The sequence below is a fragment of the Temnothorax americanus genome, unplaced genomic scaffold (genome assembly GCF_048541705.1).
Source record: "Temnothorax americanus isolate GAGA-0224 unplaced genomic scaffold, ASM4854170v1 Scaffold126, whole genome shotgun sequence".
Classification (NCBI taxonomy): domain Eukaryota; kingdom Metazoa; phylum Arthropoda; class Insecta; order Hymenoptera; family Formicidae; genus Temnothorax; species Temnothorax americanus.
In genome coordinates this window covers 16,101-36,922 of record NW_027509260.1, presented here as the reverse complement: position 1 = coordinate 36,922, position 20,822 = coordinate 16,101, and the positions used below count along the sequence as shown (strand labels likewise).

At 35.6% G+C, this 20,822-nt stretch overlaps 2 protein-coding genes across 4 annotated transcripts; one reads left to right on the top strand and one right to left on the bottom strand.

Annotated features, from left to right (window-relative positions):
* Nucleotides 1–3,047: 3,047 nt before the first annotated feature.
* Nucleotides 3,048–9,546, bottom strand: LOC143893711 (uncharacterized). The gene is made up of 5 exons (XM_077399408.1): nucleotides 7,618–9,546; nucleotides 7,021–7,532; nucleotides 6,291–6,499; nucleotides 6,042–6,204; nucleotides 3,048–5,962 (listed from the first exon to the last, which is right to left on the bottom strand). Exons 2-5 carry the CDS (start codon nucleotides 7,235–7,237, stop codon nucleotides 5,934–5,936), a joined length of 618 nt encoding a protein of 205 aa, XP_077255534.1. The 5' UTR covers nucleotides 7,238–7,532; nucleotides 7,618–9,546; the 3' UTR covers nucleotides 3,048–5,933.
* Nucleotides 9,547–10,858: 1,312 nt separating this feature from the next.
* LOC143893709 (uncharacterized) lies at nucleotides 10,859–17,179 on the top strand. Of its 3 annotated transcripts, XM_077399405.1 has the most exons (9): nucleotides 10,859–11,001; nucleotides 11,071–11,217; nucleotides 11,305–11,549; nucleotides 11,645–11,740; nucleotides 11,924–12,273; nucleotides 12,493–12,619; nucleotides 14,546–14,675; nucleotides 15,016–15,686; nucleotides 16,941–17,179. In XM_077399405.1, the coding sequence occupies exons 1-7, from the start codon at nucleotides 10,946–10,948 to the stop codon at nucleotides 14,626–14,628; spliced, it is 1,104 nt and encodes a 367-aa protein (XP_077255531.1). In that variant the 5' UTR covers nucleotides 10,859–10,945; the 3' UTR covers nucleotides 14,629–14,675; nucleotides 15,016–15,686; nucleotides 16,941–17,179. The 3 variants fall into 3 exon arrangements, with proteins under 3 accessions (XP_077255531.1, XP_077255533.1, XP_077255532.1); XM_077399407.1 differs by lacking the exon at nucleotides 12,493–12,619; XM_077399406.1 differs by lacking the exon at nucleotides 12,493–12,619 and having other exon boundaries at nucleotides 14,546–15,686.
* Nucleotides 17,180–20,822: the final 3,643 nt, after the last annotated feature.

Here is a 20,822-nt window from a genome sequence, read left to right as displayed (position 1 = left end):
GTTTTTGCTCGTATTATAGGAGATTTGTCAAAGGTTTTTCTATTTTGGCTAAGCCTTTGTACAGGCTGACGGAGGAAAATAATAAATTTGCTTGGACTTCTGAATGCCAAGAGGCATTTGATAATTTAAAACGTGTTTTGACTTCCCCCCCTATTTTAGCTTTTCCTTCAGGAGAAGGACAATTTATCTTAGACACCGACGCTTCGAATCATGGTATTGGGGCGGTGCTTTCTCAGTTTCAGGGGAAGGAAGAAAGAGTGATCGCTTATTTTAGCCGAGTGTTGAGCAAAACTGAACGAAATTATTGCGTCACCAGGCGAGAGTTATTAGCAGTGGTAGACTCAGTAAAATCTTTTCGCCACTATTTATATGGAAGGAAGTTCCTAGTGAGAACGGATCATGTTTCTTTGAGATGGTTGATGTCTTTCCGGAATTTGGAAGGGCAATTGGCCAGATGGTTAGAGCGTTTGCAGCAGTACGATTTTGACGTCTATTATCGAAGCGGAAAAGCTCATGGCAATGCGGATGGATTGTCGAGACGTCCGTGTTTGGAGACGTCCTGTCGTTACTGTGCAAAGATAGAGCTCAACGAAGAATCTGAGGAAAAGACTTGTGGACGTATAGTTTTCGTTGAAGAAAACCTTCAGGAATGGCGTTCCGCTCAGCTTCAAGATCCGATTGTTTCGAAAATTATTCAAGCCAAAGAAGCTGGAAGACGACCAGATTGGCAGGAGATCTCTTCTGGAGAGCCATCCCTAAAAATCTATTGGACCCATTGGGAAATGTTGTCCATGGTGGACGGCGTTTTGTATAAAAAGTGGCTCTCTCCGAATTTGCAGAAGAACATCTTTCAGATTGTCGCTCCACAACAAAGGATACAAGAAATTTTAAATGAGGCCCATAGTTCTCCTACCGGTGGACATTTTGGTATAAATAAGACGTTACAGAAGATCCGAAAACGTTTTTACTGGGCCACTTGTAAGGAGGATGTAGAAAGATGGTGTGCTACTTGCAAAATTTGTGTCGCTAGGAAAGGCCCCATTGGTAAAGGAAAATCTTCCTTACAAATATACAACGTTGGAGCTCCCTTCGAAAGGATACAGGTAGATATTTTAGGTCCCTTGCCTACTTCTTTGGACGGGAATAAATATCTGTTAGTTGTAGTCGACAGTTTCACTAGATGGCCAGAGGCTATGCCTCTTAAAAATAAGAGGGCCAGTACGGTAGCAAGATCCTTGGTGGATCAAGTCTTTTCTCGACATGGGGTGCCCTTGGAATTACATACGGACCAAGGAAAAAACTTTGAATCTCGACTTTTTCAAGAAATGACTTCCCTAATGGGAATTAGAAAAACACGAACCACCCCTCTTCATCCGCAATCAGATGGACAGGTCGAGCGACAGCACCGTACTATCTTAGACTATTTAGCGAAATTTATTTGTGGAAATCAGAAGGATTGGGATCGGTGGATTCCTTTATACTTACTAGCTTTTCGCTCTTCTAAACACGAAGCCACTGGAGTGACTCCGGCGGAAATGTATCTAGGACAAGATCTACGTTTGCCTTTAGATCTTCTTAGGGGAAGCCCTCCTTTATTAACAGAAAGAGAAGACGGAGAGGTAGAATATATATCCAATCTAAGGGAAAGATTGGATCTAATCCATCAGTTTGCCAGACAACGTCTTCAAATTAGATCCAAGAACGTAAAATCTTGGTATGATCGACGTTCTAGGCGAGTCCTTTTTGAACCGGGACAAAAAGTCTGGTTCTATAATCCTCAACGAATTTTGGGAAAGGCCCCGAAATTGCAAAGTCCTTGGGAAGGACCATGGGTGGTAATAAAGAAGCTTAGCGATGTCGTGTATTGTATCCAGGAATCTCCTCGTCGAAAGAATAAAATAGTTCACGCAGATCGTTTGGCTCTTTTTCAGGAAAGAGAGTAGTTTTTCAATCATTAGGAAGTGTTAGTTTATTTCGACATGAGTCTGAGCCCGTACTCTAATCGTTTATTGTATGTTCTTTGTTCAATTTTTCTGCGTTTAAAAATGTTGTGTTACAGATTCCAACATCGATTTGAAGGCATGGCGACAGGGGAACTGAAGAAGTTGCTCCTGAGAAATTTTTCACACTGTCTCTCTCACGGTTTTTGACCGTGGTTTTCCCGTGAGACTGAGGGCGAATGCCGAGACAGGGGACAGAGTGCTCTTAGAGCGATGGGTCCACGGAAGCTATCCCCCTCTGATCCCGAAGAAAGAAGACCCAAGCACGCAAGACTCAAGAGGGAAGAGGAACACCGGCGGCGAAGCCCGGGGTTGAGCAGGATCTTCGCGTGGAGCCTGGCCAGCTCTATAAGAAGAGGCCTTGAGAAAACCCGGAGACGAGGAATGGACGGAGCCCGGTAACCTGAGGCAGCAGCCCAGGGTAGGGCAGGAAACCGTCCAAGGAGCAGTCTCCAAAGAATTTTAGCAAGCTGCCTCTCTGATTGTCGGGACGACAATCTGAAGAAGGGGGGCAGTGTTGCGTGCGCGCTGCCCGGTATACTTCCCTGACTCCGAGCTGAAGCGTGCAACGGGCCGACTTTCGTCAAGATGCGAATCGCCCTTAGTAACGCCTGTTTAGAAATGTTGATTGCCCGATGTTCAATTAAATATTGATTTTCTACCAGATGTTGTTTATACCTGATGTTCAGATTTAGCTGGGATACCGTCACGTTCGGACGTGTTATCCCGAGCCCTCTGTATTATCGAGCCATTTATTAAAGAAGTTCCTTTCGGAAATAACACAACGAGTCTTTCTTTATTTCTGTGAGAGTGACGGAGTGCGCGCCGCGAGTGCTTGTGAAAGAGTGAGAGACCCGGCGAGCGCAACAGTATTATATGTACAATAAATTAATAAAAAGTGACTAATACTAAAATTTCAATGCATTGCGGTGCACATCGAGCTCCAATCTCTCAGATATCTCTGCTGTCTCTGTAATTTACAAGTATGCAAGATGCTTCCGCGATGATAAGCATTTGATTTTGCTGTGTCAGTATCTATATTGCGTGTATAGACTTTTTGACCACTATAGGAAAAGTGTTGATTAAGCAGTGACAGGATACCTGAGTTATGAAAATGTATGAGCACTAATTGTGTCTCTTCATCTCGTGACGACACAAGTATATATGGAGAAAAAAAATTAAAAAACAAAATAGTTATCTCTTTTGCGTACATGTAATTGAATATGCTGGATAAAAGAAAAATATCTCGTCGAGTAAATAAGTATAGATACTTTGTTTGCATTCAGTGCAATCAACTACAGTACAATCAACGAACAAAATGTATTTAATAATTTAGATGAAAATTGCGTTTAGTTTCTTAATTTTTGTGACAATTATATTACTGCGTTGTAATTTCACAACTGTACGTAACGGAATCATCTTGCATATTACATAAACATCAAAACATCACAACAAAATAGTATCATAGATTCTCTTTGCTTTTCCACCCTTTCTTCAAAAATAAATACCCTATAAAACTTTCGTGTACATGGGATATTGTATGCGAGACATTGAATACTATATTAATATTTTGTGTTTGTATGTGTATGTATGTGTGTGTGTGCGCGCGCGCGCACGTGCGTCTGAGCACGTGCTAATATTATTCAGATATAAATGTAAATGAGATCGTGTAAATAGTGAAGCATAAAATCACTCTAATCGTCTCACTGTTAGAGCAACTTCAATATTTATCTTATAAAAAAAGGCACGTACGCGTGACGCATATTATAGACACAGGTACAGTAATATATATCTTATACATAAACAAACAAATCTCACATGAGCAAAACACAGTTGCATACAAACAACATTATCACATCCACTTATTTTATATGAATATTAGGAACTTTTTGATATCTATATTTATCTTATTTAAAAAAAGGTACGCGTGATGCATATAGACGCAGGTACAGTGTAATATATATATATATCTACCAAATACAATGCTGAATCCATATCACTGATGTTGAAGATTTTTTTTCGATCGCCCCTATGGCGAAGCCACTCGGCGATTCGGTCTTCGACAGTTTTGATTTTTGTCTCTTCAAATGTGTTACGTACCCCTGGTAACCATCTCCGATAGAAAACAATAAAAAAATTTCTTATCGTTTTTAATACGGTTAGTGAATCGTTTATTTACGGTACTCTATCAGAAACTCACGTTACAAAATACTTGGGATCCTATCGTAAATGTCTTATCAGCTATACATCAGTTTTTATCGTTTTTAATATGGTTAGTGAATCGTTTATTTACGGTATTCTATCAGAAACTCACGTTACAAAATACTTGGAATCTTATCGTAAATGTCTTCTCAGCTGCACATCAGTTTCTATCGTTTTTAATATGGTTAGTGAATCGTTTATTTACGGTACTCTATCAGAAACTCACGTTACAAAATACTTGGAATCCTATTGTAAATATCTTATCAGCTATATATCAGTTTCTATCGTTTTTAATATAATTAGTGAATCATTTATTTACGGTATTTTATCAGAAACTCACGTTGCAAAATACTTGGGATTCTATCGGAAATTTCTTATTACCTTTATATCGGTCTCAATCAGTTTTTAACATAATTGAAGTTTCGTTTATTCACGATACTCTATAAGAAATTCTCGATACAATACACATGGGCTTGCATCCTAAATTTCTTATTAGTGGTGCATCGGTTTCTATAATTTTTAATGGTATTAAAGTAGCTATAATTGTCTTTTTAATATGGTTAATAGTGAACCGTTTATTTACGATGCCCTGTCAGAAAAAAATTGGAAAAATTTGAAATTTCTCAGCTATATATCAGTCAGAACATCTTTAGATGTTTGCTACTCTGCATGCCACCGGATTATAACCGTGTAAAAGAAAAATAAACCGTATCAGAGATCTTTCTATGATAAAAAAAGAACTGCATTTTTTTGAAATAATTAAGCTTCCACCTTTGCGACAACAGCACCAGGAAGCCAAGGGCCAAAATTTTCACGGTTATTAGAGAAATAAAAACAACATTTACATTAGAAACGTCTTATTTAAAATTGCACTAAAATACAAATAAAATATTTTATTATTTTAATCTTAATAACAAATCACACACACACACACACATAAAAATACTTCGACGAACTTTGTTTTCGAAGATGATAAGTTGTATGTCGGAAAATCCTGATAAGAAACGATAGATGTGTCGGTTCGGTTAAGTCGTATAAATATCGACGAGATGTCTATCGTTTTAACCTTATAAAAACATATGCAAAGTAGAAGGTTTTCAAACGATTCAATTTATATCATTAATATACGATAGAAAACGAACCGATTTGCTGCCGTACTGAAGATGATAAGTTGTATGTCGGAAAATCCTGATAAGAAACGATAGATGTATCGGTTCGGTTAAATCGTATAAATATCGACGAGATGTCTATCGTTTTAACTTTATACAAACATATACAAAGTAGAAGGTTTTCAAACGATTCAATTTATATCATTAATATACGATAGAAAACGAACCGATTTGCTGCCATAAAGAAGATGATAAGTTGTATGTCAGAAAATCCTGATAAGAAACGATAGATGTATCGGTTCGGTTAAGTCATATAAATATCGATAAGATGTCTATCATTTTATTCTTATATATCCGTATTAATGCATACGGTAAAATTATTACCATAAATAACGATACATATTATATCGTGTATATACGATTGATTCAAATGGGCAATAATTGTACATATAGAAAACGATTCATAACTATAAAATTTGTATAGTTATTTTCTTATTCGGACCTAAAACGATAGAAACCGATTCGATTCGATTAATGTTTTATCTGTCTTCTAAATATGCAACGATAGAACCGATAAGATACGATTAAAAACGATACAGATATAGCCGTTTTTAATCGTTTTCTATCGGATATGGTTACCAGGGACAACATCTGAAAAAGTAGACTATGAGACGTGGTAACTTTTTTACGGCGAAGAACTTAACAAAAGTGTTATATGCCATGTACATACCAATTATGACATATGGAAACGTAAACTTGGAGATTTTTGGTTTGTTCTCAGCTCCGAGGATCCAAACGACTTGTTGAGTTAAATCATTCGTCATAACTACTTCCATTGCATATTTCACTGCTTTTTTAACTAATTTTCCGCCGATGTCTTGAATTTTTTTCATCTAGAAAATATCAACAATTTAAGAAACTTAATTAAATATTGACGAAACAATGTACCAGCACAGTTTCACAATACTCGCATACGTACAAATTGATCTCGCATTTGTCCATTGTCTTTGAGATCACGATCGAATCTTTGTAATGCGTTAATGTCGTTGAATGGCATCTGAGGCAGAAATGCATAATGACGATCTGTACGCTCCACTGGGTTATCATTTCTTCGCACTACTTCCAGCAACTCATTTACTTTTTGTAGAATCAAATTCTCAAAACGCTTTCGATCCTCTCTACAATCATCTGAAAAATAATATAATTAATACCAACTCGGCATGTTATATTGCTGAAATATTAAAACGTTCAGAAATGGTGCAGAAATAAAAATACATATTACTTTAATACGTGCTTATTGTATATTATTTTAAACATTTCAGCTTTTATTTTCTGTCAGTAAGTGCCTAATGTCTCATCGGGAAACATAGCTTCGATTTTCGTAAATAAAACCCTCATTGTACAATTTCATGTACTCTGTGAGAAATGCTTGTAGAAATTCAGCAGCGGATGAAGGCTTTTTACTTCCATGAAACGCTCCAATAACGAATGGTTTGACAAGCTGAGTTTCAACAACTTTACCTAATATGGGCCACAACTGACTCTTAGAACTCTTTGATAGAGGTAGTCCATCGATATTAATGTTAATTTGGAGAATCACAGAAATTTCCGTGTCAGCATTACGCTGCAGCAATACATTATAGTTTCTGTATCTCAACTGTTCCTTCAGTGCTCTCTCTAAGCCATAATGAACATATATAAGTACATACCTCCAGTGAGAACCTGTATATCAATTCTGTTTGGCGTGTCACATAATGTCCTGGCATCAAACGGAAGCTCAGGATGACCAAATTTCTTTAACCCTCTCAAAAGATTGTTCACAAGGGATTGAGGTATTTTGTTTTGGATTGTCCAATGAGCAAGAAAATTTTGAAGATCAGTTATACTAGTGGGACGAGTGATAATCGATTGAGACTGATTCTCCATCTGGATATCTGTATTAGTGTCGGTCTTTCATTGATTAGCAAATTGAGATCATCTGCGTCATAAAATAAGCGTTCAAGATTATCAAAAAAATCATCAATTTGATGACAAACGTCATTGGGAATATTCGAAGCACGAGCTGTTGGCGGTGAACATGAAGGACTAGACGTAGCATTATTCGCTGCATTTGCTAAATAATCGAGATCCGCTTGCACAAGGGTGCGGATTCGTCGCCTTTGCTGTCTTCGCGAGAGCTCAAGGAACGGTTTCCACCGTCTCAAATATCCCATGGCATAATCTAATAATGTATCAATTATAACCCTTCAACTATTAAATGGAATTAAAACACGGAATAGATCAGTAATATTACTTTTTCTACTCACAACTTTTTCCAGAGATGTAGAGAAAATACTTTATTTATATTATTTATTACTGCGCGTGTATAACTCGGTATAACCTGAAAAGTACATTGTGTATTATAGTCACGTACGCTTTATGATATATATGCATATGTATTGTGACGTTGCGGCCCGCCGCTTCGTGGCAGCGCCCCGCCGCCGTCACAAGGCGCGGAAATTTGCGCCCAGGGACGAGCCAGAGAGGCGACGACGAGATCTCCAGAGGCCAGAAATCGATATCGTTTCCGCGTTTTGATTATTCTCTTATTTTCATGTATAACTTGTAATGCGCACGGCGCCTCACCCGCACCACGGCGAATCTTCGAGGGAGTACCGATAACGAGAGGGGTCCGGGAGGACCAAGGACCGAGGAGGGGTGGCGAGAGCGGAAGCTACATGGATCACGGGCGGCGAGAGCAACGCGGCAGGCGTGCGGCGAATGAGGCGGCGATGGACAAGGCCGCCGGTAACGGGGCCCCAGGTACCGGGGCAAACCCGACCTCAGCAATCTGCCTCCACGAAATATTGGCCCGCGGGTTGACTGATCACCGCCCCGAGGGCAACCGGAGGCACACTGGCCAGAACAAAGTCCAGTCCGCTGTCCAGGGACAAATTGAAGAAGTCGCTACGCCGCCGAGGGACCGTTGCGCGCCCCCGAAGGATCCACCTTACGACGATCCTGCTTGAGAATATCGCGCGAGCTTGCACGCTCGCTCTCGATTAATTGGCACGCCCCTACGGAAGGGGGTGCCGCATCGATTCCGTTATCGAGCGAATCTAGCGAGACACTCTCTGGTCGTCCGTCGGCGAGTCCGAACGTTTTCTTAAACTACGCGATAGCCGCCCCGAGTCGGGAAAATCTGTTGCGCTGCGACGATCCTCCGTACGAGGTGACGGCGAGGAGCCCTACGAGGAGACATCACATCGGTGAGGTTGCCCGCAGTAATTAATCGCAAAATGTAACGCCACGACGCCGCCCTCCAGTGCACGCTCTCGTCCGGGATAACGTTGTAAAATCGTGACGCGTGCGGTCCCTTGAGACCGCGTATCGAATGGCGATCGACAGCGAGAGCGAAGGGCCTCGGGATGGTATCGTGGCCGCGGAATTGAGGTAAAGACGCGATTGCGAGCCTCTGGAGATCGCGATAGATTCGTGGCGAAATCTGTTACTGCGCGTCCGTTTCGCATAATGTCCGCGCTCGTGGTTGTGCCTCGCGCCTTCCGTGTTCACGGCGTATCAAATTACCAAACATTGCTCTTGTGGAATTTCGCATGCGTCGGCACATCATTCGCGTTAATCGGCCGTCTGTGAGTGGCTAATTGCCTCAGAGAATCGTGCGTGTTAGGGTAGTTATGTTCGGAGGCGTTGTTCGGTGATTGCGTGTTATTATTGCTCGCGGTAATCCCGCACATTTTCCTCGCGTTTCTTCCAGTATTTCGCGCTACGCCGATTGCCTCGGCGTCCCGTTTTCGCGTTCGGAAATCACTGAGGACAGTATTGTCTTTGCCCGAATGACTGGCGCTACCTTTGGTCATTTCTCGCGTTAGATTAAGTCCGTATTTTCGCGTTTGTTATAGTATTCCGCGTCTCTTTGCTATCGCGCCGAAATTGATTTCGCGTTATTGTGTTGCGTTCGGTCCTCATTACGTTGGGACGTGGCTTACGCCACGATTCATACTTGCTTTAGGCTTAAGATAATTGGCGACAGAATTCTCGCGCGAATCTCGGCGTGGCGTTCACGCACTCCGAGCGTGAGGTATCGTCCTGTCGCGACTTTTCCTGCGAGATCTTATTTTCTAATTCCGTGCTTATTTCGTGTTTACCGTCGATGTTCCATATTACTTGTAAGTTTTGTCATACGGTTTTGAGATAATCGCAGTGCCTTCTGCGCGTTACTATACGATAACGCAGTACCTCGTTTATTCTGGTGTCCGCGCTATTACTAATTCTTTTGTTTCATTTCTGACGCTCGCGCGACTGATGATATGATTTGTCTGACCGCCCGAAGCCGACTCGGCTTTTATTGGTTCACGCGTGAATTTCTAACGAATAAATGTTATTTTGATTCGTTAATTGCTTGAGTTCGTGGCCTTATTTATGGCGAGTCACTTCGCCGAATATCGCGCCGCCCTTCATCACCCCCGCCCCAGCCCTTAGGTCGAGCTAGCCGATTCCTCGCACATCCGCACGTCTCGCTGTGCGTCTCGTGTTGGCTTTCTTTCGCGATTTCGCGGACGCGCGTTGACGCGTCTGGCGCCCAACGGTAAATTCGTTTCGCGAAGTGTCGGAGGTGCGAGGGAATCGTCGGAGAGGCCCGTCATCCCGCTCTCCTTACCCCTTTTGATCCGGCACACGTCCCGGAGCGGTCCGGGAGTGAAAAAGTCGTGACAGTATATATATATATATATTAAAAATATAAAAAAAAGCGAAAGTATATATTATACTTACACGTGTATTAATTACACTTTATATATTTACGCACTTTTTGTCAAACAATTTGTCGCTTTGGAATAAAATACGTGCTAATACGTACGGCGCAATAAAATCTCGACTTCTAGATACTTCCATAATCAAGAAGATGTCGTAAAAATTATAACTTTCCTACATCGTTTTAATGCCATATCAATAACGCCATTACAACATGATATCTACCTGATGACATCTTTTGGACTACAACAAAAGACAGAAACAGCGCTACCGATATAGATACCTTCTGGACAACTTTTATGAAGATACTTTTGGAAAACAAATAAATTGATGATTTTTCGATGCCTTAAAACAGCCATCTATCGGATAAAGTAAAATGGTGACTTTAGGATATAACAGGTTTTCCTCTCCAGATATCATAAAAAAGACATCATTCGGATAACAGTAAACGAGATATCGATTTAAAGGCATCCGTTGGTCATCTTATGGTAAAATCATAAAGGCAACAGGCAACCTTAAAACGACAACTTATAGATACTTTTTTGACATTAATGCTACCTGGGGGGAAGTCGACTTGAAGTCGACTTTTACCGAAACTGACTTGGCAGAGAAGTCGACTTTTTTAAGGACGAAAGTCGACTTGAAGTCGACTTGAAGTCGGTAAATGTCTCAAAAAACGCCGACTAAAAAGTCGACTAATAATTATAATAATATATAACATGATTTTACACGCACGATTAAGGTGCGTTTTCACTCATGTCGAGATGTAGGCGACATCATATATCGGAGTCGCCGACATCGTATATCGTAGCCGCCTATGTCACAGTATAACCATACCCAGTAGCGACACTCAGCCGTCCGACCCGGAATAAAATTTTAGTGCGCATGTGCGAGTCCGTACATCTCACAACATGGTTGCGCCCAGTTGCGTCTCGAACATCGTAGGTAACCTCAACCTCCACAGTTTTATGACATATTTTTTATTTGAATAAATTGTGTCTTTTTATTAGTGATAAGAAAATTCCGGGTGTGACGTGCTACATTAAAATGAAGTTAATGAAGAGAGGTGGATATAGTTGTGCCATGAAGAATTGTTCAAATATTTCTGGGCGTGAATCTGGTCCCAGTTTTTTTCGTTTTCCAAAAGACCCAGATAGGTAAAAATAATTTCCATTAGCGGATTTGTTAATTGAATTATATATCAAGTGTTTTTTCATTAATATTTTATACAAAACATCTTTCAGAGCAAAATTGTGGTTGGAAAAATGTGGTCGCGAAATTAACACGTCACCAGAAAATTTATATAAAAATTACAAAGTTTGTGGTGATCATTTTAAATCGTCGATGTTTTTAAACGATTTGAAAAACAGACTTCAACCACATGCAATCCCCGAACAAATGGAAAATGATAAATCTTTTGAATTATCAAGTGAAAACAACGCAACATTTAATTTGAGTGATGATTCTGAGGAAAATACAGTAATATCAGGTAAGCAGTTTTGAACTCTGTGTGTGTGTGTGTGTGTGTGTGTGTGTATGGTTGGAAATATCAAAAATTTTGTGAACATAATTACTATATTTCAGTTGAGTGTGATATCATTAAATCTAACTATGATAAGCAACAATTGGAATTATTTGAAACTGGCTTTTCAGACAAAGTTGAATGTCAGTCAATATTAGGTAATAATTTTAGTTCAATATAGAATTAACTAATGCTAGTAACATGAAATTTTTGTGAATTAGAAAATAAAATTGATGTATGGTTATTATAATTTATATATTCGTTTTTTCTTTGTAATGAATGGAATATAATCATTAATTTTTTAAGTTTCATAAGTGATGTAGTATTTTTAAATATTATAGTTAACGACCATCATGGGCAATATGAACATGAGCAAGTGGAATCAGTGTCACATCAGTATGCTCAAACAGAGCTACAATATTTGGATCAATATGCTCAAACAGAACCACAACAGTTGCATCAATATAGTCAAACAGAGCCAAAATTTTCTAATCATTCCCCGCGCAAAAGAATTTTGAGAGGCAGAATTGAAGCGTTACATCGAGAAATTCGAAAATTAAAACAACAATTAGAACGACAGAAAAATAAGATACAAACTTCAAAAATAAGACAAAAAATGTCCTTGAATGAATATTGTGAAGCTACAGACGAATTTCTACCACCAGAGATTGCAAATTTTGTAAAAACTCAAGTACGTCTTAGTAGATATAAGTCAGCCAAAGGACGAAAATATTCGCTTCCATTTAAAAAGTTTTGTTTAAATATATTGTTTTCTGGGGGAGGCAGAATTTATAATTCTTTTGCACAAAAATTTATCCTTCCCAGTGTAAGAACCTTACAACGCATGATTGAACATTTGAAAATTACTCCAGGTTTGCATGATTTTGTTTTCGATGTTTTGAAAAAAAAGTTACAGGCTTCTTCGTCACCTCTCGAGAAGTATTGCATTTTATGCATTGATGAAGCATCAATTAAAGCAAATCTGTATTATAATATAAGTCAGGATGAAGTCATTGGATTTGAAGACTTGGGTGATGGTAAATCATATCTTCCAGCATGTAATGTTGCAGTTTTAATGATCAGAGGGATTTGCAACAATTGTAAACAACCTTTGGCTTACTTCTTTCTTCATTCTTCATTTTCTGCTAGGAAATTAACAACCATTATTCCTCAAGCAATTACAAAACTGCAAAATGCGGGGTTTATAGTAGTAGCGTTTGTTTCAGACATGGGAGGGAATTTTAAATTAACCGCTAAATACTTAGGTGTGACAGAGAACAATCCATTTTTTTTTGTTAATAACGAGCGAATCTCACATCTTTTTGATTCACCTCATATAATTAAAGCTGTCAGGAATAATTTCCATGACAATATTATTGAGTATGACTCTAAACCTATATCTTGGAAGTGCGTTGATGATTTATTTCAACAAGATCAAACTAGGCAATTTCGACTTGCACCTAAACTCACTGATAAGCATATGAAATTTTCAAATTTCGATAAAATGAAAGTATATTTGGCTACACAAATTTTGAGTTTTACAGTGAGTAGTAGCTTGAGGAAAATGGTAATTTCTGGAGCTTTTAAACCTGCGGTTGCTCCAATTGCACTTAGAACAGCAGATTTTATCCAAAATATGAACGATTACTTTGATCTATTCAATTCATCTTCGGTTCAACATCCATCACAATTTAAACAAGCTTTTCGGGGAGCGCAATATCAATTAGAATTTCTTTCAAAAATTGAAGATTATTTATCCAAAATAACGATATTTAATAAAACTGGTGTTAATATTTCTAATAAAGTTCAAGTTTTCAAATGCATGAAACACAATATAAATTCTCTTCTTCAAATGTGGGAACATTTGCAAAATGTGTTTCCAGAAATGCAATTTCTATTATTACGCCGTTTTACTCAGGACTGTTTGGAACACTTTTTTTCGGCTATTCGAGGATTGAACGGCAATGTTATTAATCCTACCCCAGTTCAGTTTTTTTATTCATTCAGAAAAATTTTTTCTATGAAATATTGTACTGCTGAAACTGGAAATTGTGAAAGAGACAGTGCTGATATATTTGTAGCTATTACAAACTTTAGAGAGAAGAATTATATGGATGTTGAACCTAAGACAGATGACATTACACCAATACTTTTGGATGATCATGATTATCGTCAGATGGACGTAAACGAACAAGATGCGTTCCGATATATTTGTGGATACGTAATACGTAAATGTCTTCAAAAACATTCGTGTGAGATTTGTTCTCAATATGCACACTCGTACATCGACTTAAATGAAACTTCATATTACTGTTTCTTTAGGGCTTACAATTCTACTGAAGATAATCCTTTCGGAAATTTATCTATGCCGCACGATGATTTCGTAATATATCTTAAAACGTTGGAAAATTTATTTTTTTCTAAAATTGAGGAATTGATTGTACAAAAGCATATAATTCGTATCCTCATTACCATTTTTAAAGAAGTTGAATTTATTTATCCGTGTCAACATTTTCCGCATAATTATTTATTGAAATTATATGCTCGAGTTCGACTATTTTATACATTAAAATTTATTAATAAACGTTTCAAATCGCAATCCGGACACAGAAAAACTATAATTTTACGTCACGATTAGAATTTAATGTCTGTATTTTCCTTATAAATGCAAATTATTTAATATCTACTTTTATAAAAGTAAATGTGTTTTCGTTAATTAAATTTATTATTGAAGTTCGTTTATAATTTTATTGTTATAAAACTAAATGTGTTTGGCAACTTTGTGAATGTCAAAATGCATGTGTTACTTTCTGAAATAAATTTTTAATATTTCTGCTACTTCTTTTAACATTTCTGCTACTTTTTTTAACATTTTTACTATTTTTTATGTAAGTATTATACAGTAACAGCACATAATGATAGTGAATATTACATGTTTTCACTTATTCCAATTATTGTTTCAGTTGACATTGACATTTGGAGCACATTCTTTCTACTGAAGGATGTCCATGAGGAACAATTAATTAAAAAAAAATGGATATCTTAATATTTATATATTACTAAAATTTTCAGTAAAAATTATGAAATTTTAACGCAAGTATTCGGAATAAACATAAGTATTTTTTTAAATATTTTTATGCATTTTTTACTCAATGACAGAACAAATAAAAATATTAGCTTTTGCGCCCAATGATCTATATTCGCTTTTGAGCTCAATAATTATATATATTTTGTATACATTTTACAATTCTATTTACACAATAAGTTACGAAAAATTTTGAAATAAAATGATACAAAATACACAGAAGTATTATTTTCATTTCTTCTACTTCAAGAAATTCTTTGGATTATAATTAAAATTGCGCAAAAAATCTTTTTTGATTATATATACTCATATACATTTTTTAATTATATATGTACATTTCAATTGTAGCGCCGGTACATCTGACAATATGGCGACGTACCACGTGACTTGAGGACAACTACATCAAAGGTGCCGACACTCAGTGTCGCTACTGGGTATGGTTATACTGTGCCTATGTCGTGTAACGTGGTAGCCTACGTCGTGTAAGATGGTCGCCAACAACGTGTAACCATGGTCGCCGATACCATGTAATCATGGTCGCCGTCATCGCCGTTATCGTATATGTATTAACATAGCATATAAGAATTTTGTAAAGTGAAAGTTAATAAAGTAATAAGAGTATTAAAAAAAAAAAGTATTGAAAAATATAAAATATAAAATATAAAAAAAATATAGAATATATATAAAAAATATAAAAAATATGGAAAGAACAAGCGTAAGTAAAAAAGTAAATCTGTAAAGCGTAATAAATATATATAAATATAAACATAGATATAAATATAAATATAAATATAAATATAAATATAAATATAAATATAAATATATAAATAATTTTTTAAAATTAAAAACGAATAATAAAATGTCGGTAATTGTTTAGGAAGACGAAATTCAGCAGTATTCCTGCGGAGTGTGTGGTGCTAAAAATCTGATCCCTAATGAAGAAAATGAAATCGATCACGAATGCTTAAATGGTCTTTCAGTATCTGTTGATTCAAATTTTGTTATGCGTCCACGAATAGGTATATGTATAATAATAATAATATTTAAGGGGGTGTAGACAACCGGCCTTGACAAGCGAAAAAATAGATTTTTTTTAAGTTAAATATTTAAGAAATAAAGAAAATTTTGAGTTAAATATTTAAGAAATAAAGAATTCTGAGTATTTGAAACTTTGGCACATATAATTCTATATTCTTTTATAATTATTTAAAAAAAATTATTAATATTAATAATAACAGGAGAGTTATTGGTAATGGAAGAGAAGCAGTTCAGTAGCTGGTAATGGACATGAAATTTCGAAAAAACGGCTCCAACGATTTCTTTCAAAAATTTTTTATAAGTTGTTGAAAACAATATCTAATTGTAAGGATGTGTCGGAAACAGAATTTCGAAAAAAATTGTTAAAAGAAAATATTTTATTTGCAAAAAAGTGTAAAATTGCATTTTCTGTAATAAAATTAAAAATGCAATTTTATACTTTTTTGCAACTAAAAAATATTTTTAAAGAATTTTTTTCGAAATTCTGTTTCCGACATATCTTATTAGATATGGTTTCAACAACCTATAAAAGACTTTTAAGAGAAATCGTTGGAGCTGTTTTCGAGATTTCACGTCCACCACCAAGTACTGAACTGCTTCCCTTCATTACCGCAATAACTCCCGTTATTATTATTTTTAATAATTCTTTTTTTAAATAATCGTAAAAGAATATAGCAAATTATGTGCCAAAGTTTCAAATATTTAGTTTTTTCATTTCTTAAATATTTAATTTGAAAGAAAAAAGATAAATTCTTTGCTTGTCAAGATTGCCTACTCGCTTAAAGAATTTGGTATATTTTTTTAAAACTGTTTTTTTATAATTATCGAGCAAGTAACATTTACTTCGCCAGCAATTATAATTAATCAAAATAACAGTTAAGACTTGTTAATCGACCCAACTGACTATAATAATCGTCATGACAATACGACCATTGATTTTGGTCAGATTAATCGCCAAGATGTTTCGACCATGGATTTTGGTCCGTCTAAATTGATGTAATTTTAATAAGCATTTTATTTAAATAATTAAATTTATTGCGAAAAATATTACCTCACCCTAGTTAAAAGTAATATTTTTTGCAGTAAATTAAATTGTTTAAATAAGATGTTTATAATATAAGCATCAAAATTACATTAATTTAGAAGGACCACAAAATCCATGGGCAAAACCGTCTTAATTTTATAATTATGTTTTTTTTTTTTTTTTTTTTTTTTTTTTTTTTTTTTTTTTTAAGTTGATCCAGAAACAAGCTACCTTGTTTCTGACAATGGAAAATGCGAAAAGATGGCAGAAGATATTAATGAGTGCATTAATAAAGTAAATGAGCATTGTGGCAATTCGACGAAACAAAAAAAATTTCGGTTTTGGACAAATCTAGATGTAAAAAAAAACTTAAAACAGGAGAAGTAGACAATGTCATTTGGACGTCCGAAAGTATCGCACACCTAATTCAATTAGTAAAAAATAATGATATTATATGGAATTACTGCATTCCTATGAAAGAAAGATCAAAATTTAAAATAAGCATTGCATGGGATTTTATCGTGGAAGACTTGAAAGGTAAAACCTAAAAATTTATTAGAAACTAAATAATTTTCTAAACTAAACTGAAATGTGCTCTCACAATATACAAACTCGCCTTAATTCTTTAATAATTTTAAATATTTTAGATACATTTCCCGATATCTCTTCTTTCTTTAATCCAATTGTGGTTCAATCCAAATGGAAAAGTTTGGTTGATTATTTTTGGAGAAAAGTAGCTTCACGTCATGTTCATTCAATACATGTTCATTTATTTATTTTTACTTCCAACAACATGTTACAAATTATTACAAATTATTGTAATTGTAATTATTGTAATTGTTATTACAAATTTATAACAAATAAAAATTGTTTCTTTGAAAATAAAAAAATGTGTGTGAAAAAAATCTATTTTCTTTAATTTAGGTTTTTTAAGTGTTTTTTTTCTAGTTAATTGCATGATTATCGATAAATTTGGTGAAATTGCCAAGGTACTGCTCCTTCATTGGCGAAAAACTCTGTGAACTTTCTTCGTACTTGTAAAGCTTCTCGACTTAATACAGCTTGATTTAATTGATTTAAATTTTGAAATAAATTATTTTCAAATGTATCATTTCGCCAAATACCTGGAATTACATCGCCATTTCTTGTTTCTCTATCTACCATTGACTTGCAAAAATATGTCGACTCTTCCTTTTTTATTAAATAATTATGGAGACATATCGTTGCTTTTACAATAGCTTCAATTATTGTTTCTACATTTGCGTCTATTGTTCTTCGAAGTATTCTCCATTTTGCAGTAAGAATCCCAAATGTATTTTCAATAATTCTTCGAGCTCTCGATAAACGGTAGTTGAAAATTCTTTGATCAAGTGACAATTTGTTATTTTCAGGATAAGGTGTCATTAAATATGTTGTCAAGGGAAATGCTTGATCTCCAACTGCAACAAAGTGAAGAACAGTATCGCTGTCCAATACAGATACCGGATTTGGCACTCCCATTCTGTCTTCTTCAAAATATTTTCTTATTTTTGATCGTGAGAAAATACCACCGTCGCTCTGGCGCCCAGTAGCTCCAATATCCAACATCGTAAATGCGTAACGATAATCACATATAGCCAACAACACTATACTATGAAATCTTTTGTAATTATAATATTCAGAACCAGCACCCGCGGGAGCCTACAAAAGAAAATAAAACAAGATATATATATATATATTTTTTTTTTAAGTCTTGAAACTTTTACCTGTATGGGAATGTGTTTTCCATCGATTGCACCAATACAATTAGGAAAATTCCACTGAGATTCAAATCCTCTTCCAATTTCTTTCCAATCTTCAGTTGTTGGCAATTCTAAAACAGATGCTCGTGTAATTTATTCCATAATGCTGTACATGTTTCGAAAATTATATTGGAAACAGTAGATTTTCCCATTCGAAATTGGTAAGACAATGAAACCATACTGTCTCCATCAGAAACAACATATCTGAAAAGAAAAGAAATACATCGCAAACTGACATGTAAATTAAATTATAATTAAAATTATTATATCTTACAATTATTTGCTGTATCTTAGTGTCAAAGCCAATCGCTCGCCAACAGATATAGGTCGACGTGCTATGGTTTCACGTGTTCTTTCAATGCTAGACCCAACTAACTGAACCAATACTTCAAAATGTGTTGCTGACATTCTGAAGTAATTGGTAAACAATTGTCTATTCGTGAGCAGCAAAGGAAACAACGAAGCATAATTACCATGTACACGACGACTCTTTACTATTGGAGACTCCCAATATCGTTTCTTTTTATATGGTTTTCGTTTTTTTTCTTGCAAATGTTCAATTATTACAGGCATTACAAGCGTTATTGCTTTCTGTAATTTTCTTTTATGATTATTTACAGAATGTATATAATTGCAGTACCAGTCGTAATATGTTTGTGTTAAATTATCCATAATTGACGCACGTCGTTCAGCGGCAGTTGTCCGACAACTGCCGCTGAAACATTAATTGATTAAATAAATGAATCAAAACATAAAAATTATTTAACACGACGGCAGTTGGCAACGACGTGCGTCAATTATGGATAATTTAACACAAACATATTACGACTGGTACTGCAATTATATAAATTCTGTAAATAATCATAGAAGAAAATTACAGAAAGCAATAACGCTTGTAATACCTGTAATAATTGAACATTTGCAAGAAAAAAAACGAAAACCATATAAAAAGAAACGATATTGGGAGTCTCCAATAGTAAAGAGTCGTCGTGTACATGGTAATTATGCTTCGTTGTTTCCTTTGCTGCTCACGAATAGACAATTGTTTACCAATTACTTCAGAATGTCAGCAACACATTTTGAAGTATTGGTTCAGTTAGTTGGGCCTAGCATTGAAAGAACACGTGAAACTATAGCACGTCGACCCATATTTGTTGGCGAGCGATTGGCTTTGACACTAAAAGGTACAGCAAATAATTGTAAGATGTAATAATTTTAATTATAATTTAATTTACATGTCAGTTTGCGATGTATTTCTTTTCTTTTCAGATATGTTGTTTCTGATGGAGACAGTATGGTTTCATTGTCTTACCAATTTCGAATGGGAAAATCTACTGTTTCCAATATAATTTTCGAAACATGTACAGCATTATGGAATAAATTACACGAGCATCTGTTTTAGAATTGCCAACAACTGAAGATTGGAAAGAAATTGGAAGAGGATTTGAATCTCAGTGGAATTTTCCTAATTGTATTGGTGCAATCGATGGAAAACACATTCCCATACAGGTAAAAGTTTCAAGACTTAAAAAAAAAATATATATATATATATCTTGTTTTATTTTCTTTTGTAGGCTCCCGCGGGTGCTGGTTCTGAATATTATAATTACAAAAGATTTCATAGTATAGTGTTGTTGGCTATATGTGATTATCGTTACGCATTTACGATGTTGGATATTGGAGCTACTGGGCGCCAGAGCGACGGTGGTATTTTCTCACGATCGAAAATAAGAAAATATTTTGAAGAAGACAGAATGGGAGTGCCAAATCCGGTATCTGTATTGGACAGCGATACTGTTCTTCACTTTGTTGCAGTTGGAGATCAAGCATTTCCCTTGACAACATATTTAATGACACCTTATCCTGAAAATAACAAATTGTCACTTGATCAAAGAATTTTCAACTACCGTTTATCGAGAGCTCGAAGAATTATTGAAAATACATTTGGGATTCTTACTGCAAAATGGAGAATACTTCGAAGAACAATAGACGCAAATGTAGAAACAATAATTGAAGCTATTGTAAAAGCAACGATATGTCTCCATAATTATTTAATAAAAAAGGAAGAGTCGACATATTTTTGCAAGTCAATGGTAGATAGAGAAACAAGAAATGGCGATGTAATTCCAGGTATTTGGCGAAATGATACATTTGAAAATAATTTATTTCAAAATTTAAATCAATTAAATCAAGCTGTATTAAGTCGAGAAGCTTTACAAGTACGAAGAAAGTTCACAGAGTTTTTCGCCAATGAAGGAGCAGTACCTTGGCAATTTCACCAAATTTATCGATAATCATGCAATTAACTAGAA

Excerpts from the sequence above, each read along its gene's own strand:
- LOC143893711 (XM_077399408.1), bottom strand. The coding sequence starts at position 7,237 with ATGGAGAATCAGTCTCAATCGATTATCACTCGTCCCACTAGTATAACT. Across the intron at positions 6,500-7,020 it reads TATACAGGTTCTCACTGGAG|ATGATTGTAGAGAGGATCGA; the intron begins GTATGTACTTAT and ends ATTATTTTTCAG. Across the intron at positions 5,963-6,041 it reads GTTTCCATATGTCATAATTG|ATGTTGTCCCTGGTAACCAT; the intron begins GTATGTACATGG and ends CTACTTTTTCAG.
- LOC143893709 (XM_077399405.1), top strand. The coding sequence starts at position 10,946 with ATGTGCGAGTCCGTACATCTCACAACATGGTTGCGCCCAGTTGCGTCT. Across the intron at positions 11,741-11,923 it reads TGAATGTCAGTCAATATTAG|TTAACGACCATCATGGGCAA; the intron begins GTAATAATTTTA and ends TAAATATTATAG. Across the intron at positions 12,274-12,492 it reads CAAATTTTGTAAAAACTCAA|TTACAGGCTTCTTCGTCACC; the intron begins GTACGTCTTAGT and ends TTGAAAAAAAAG.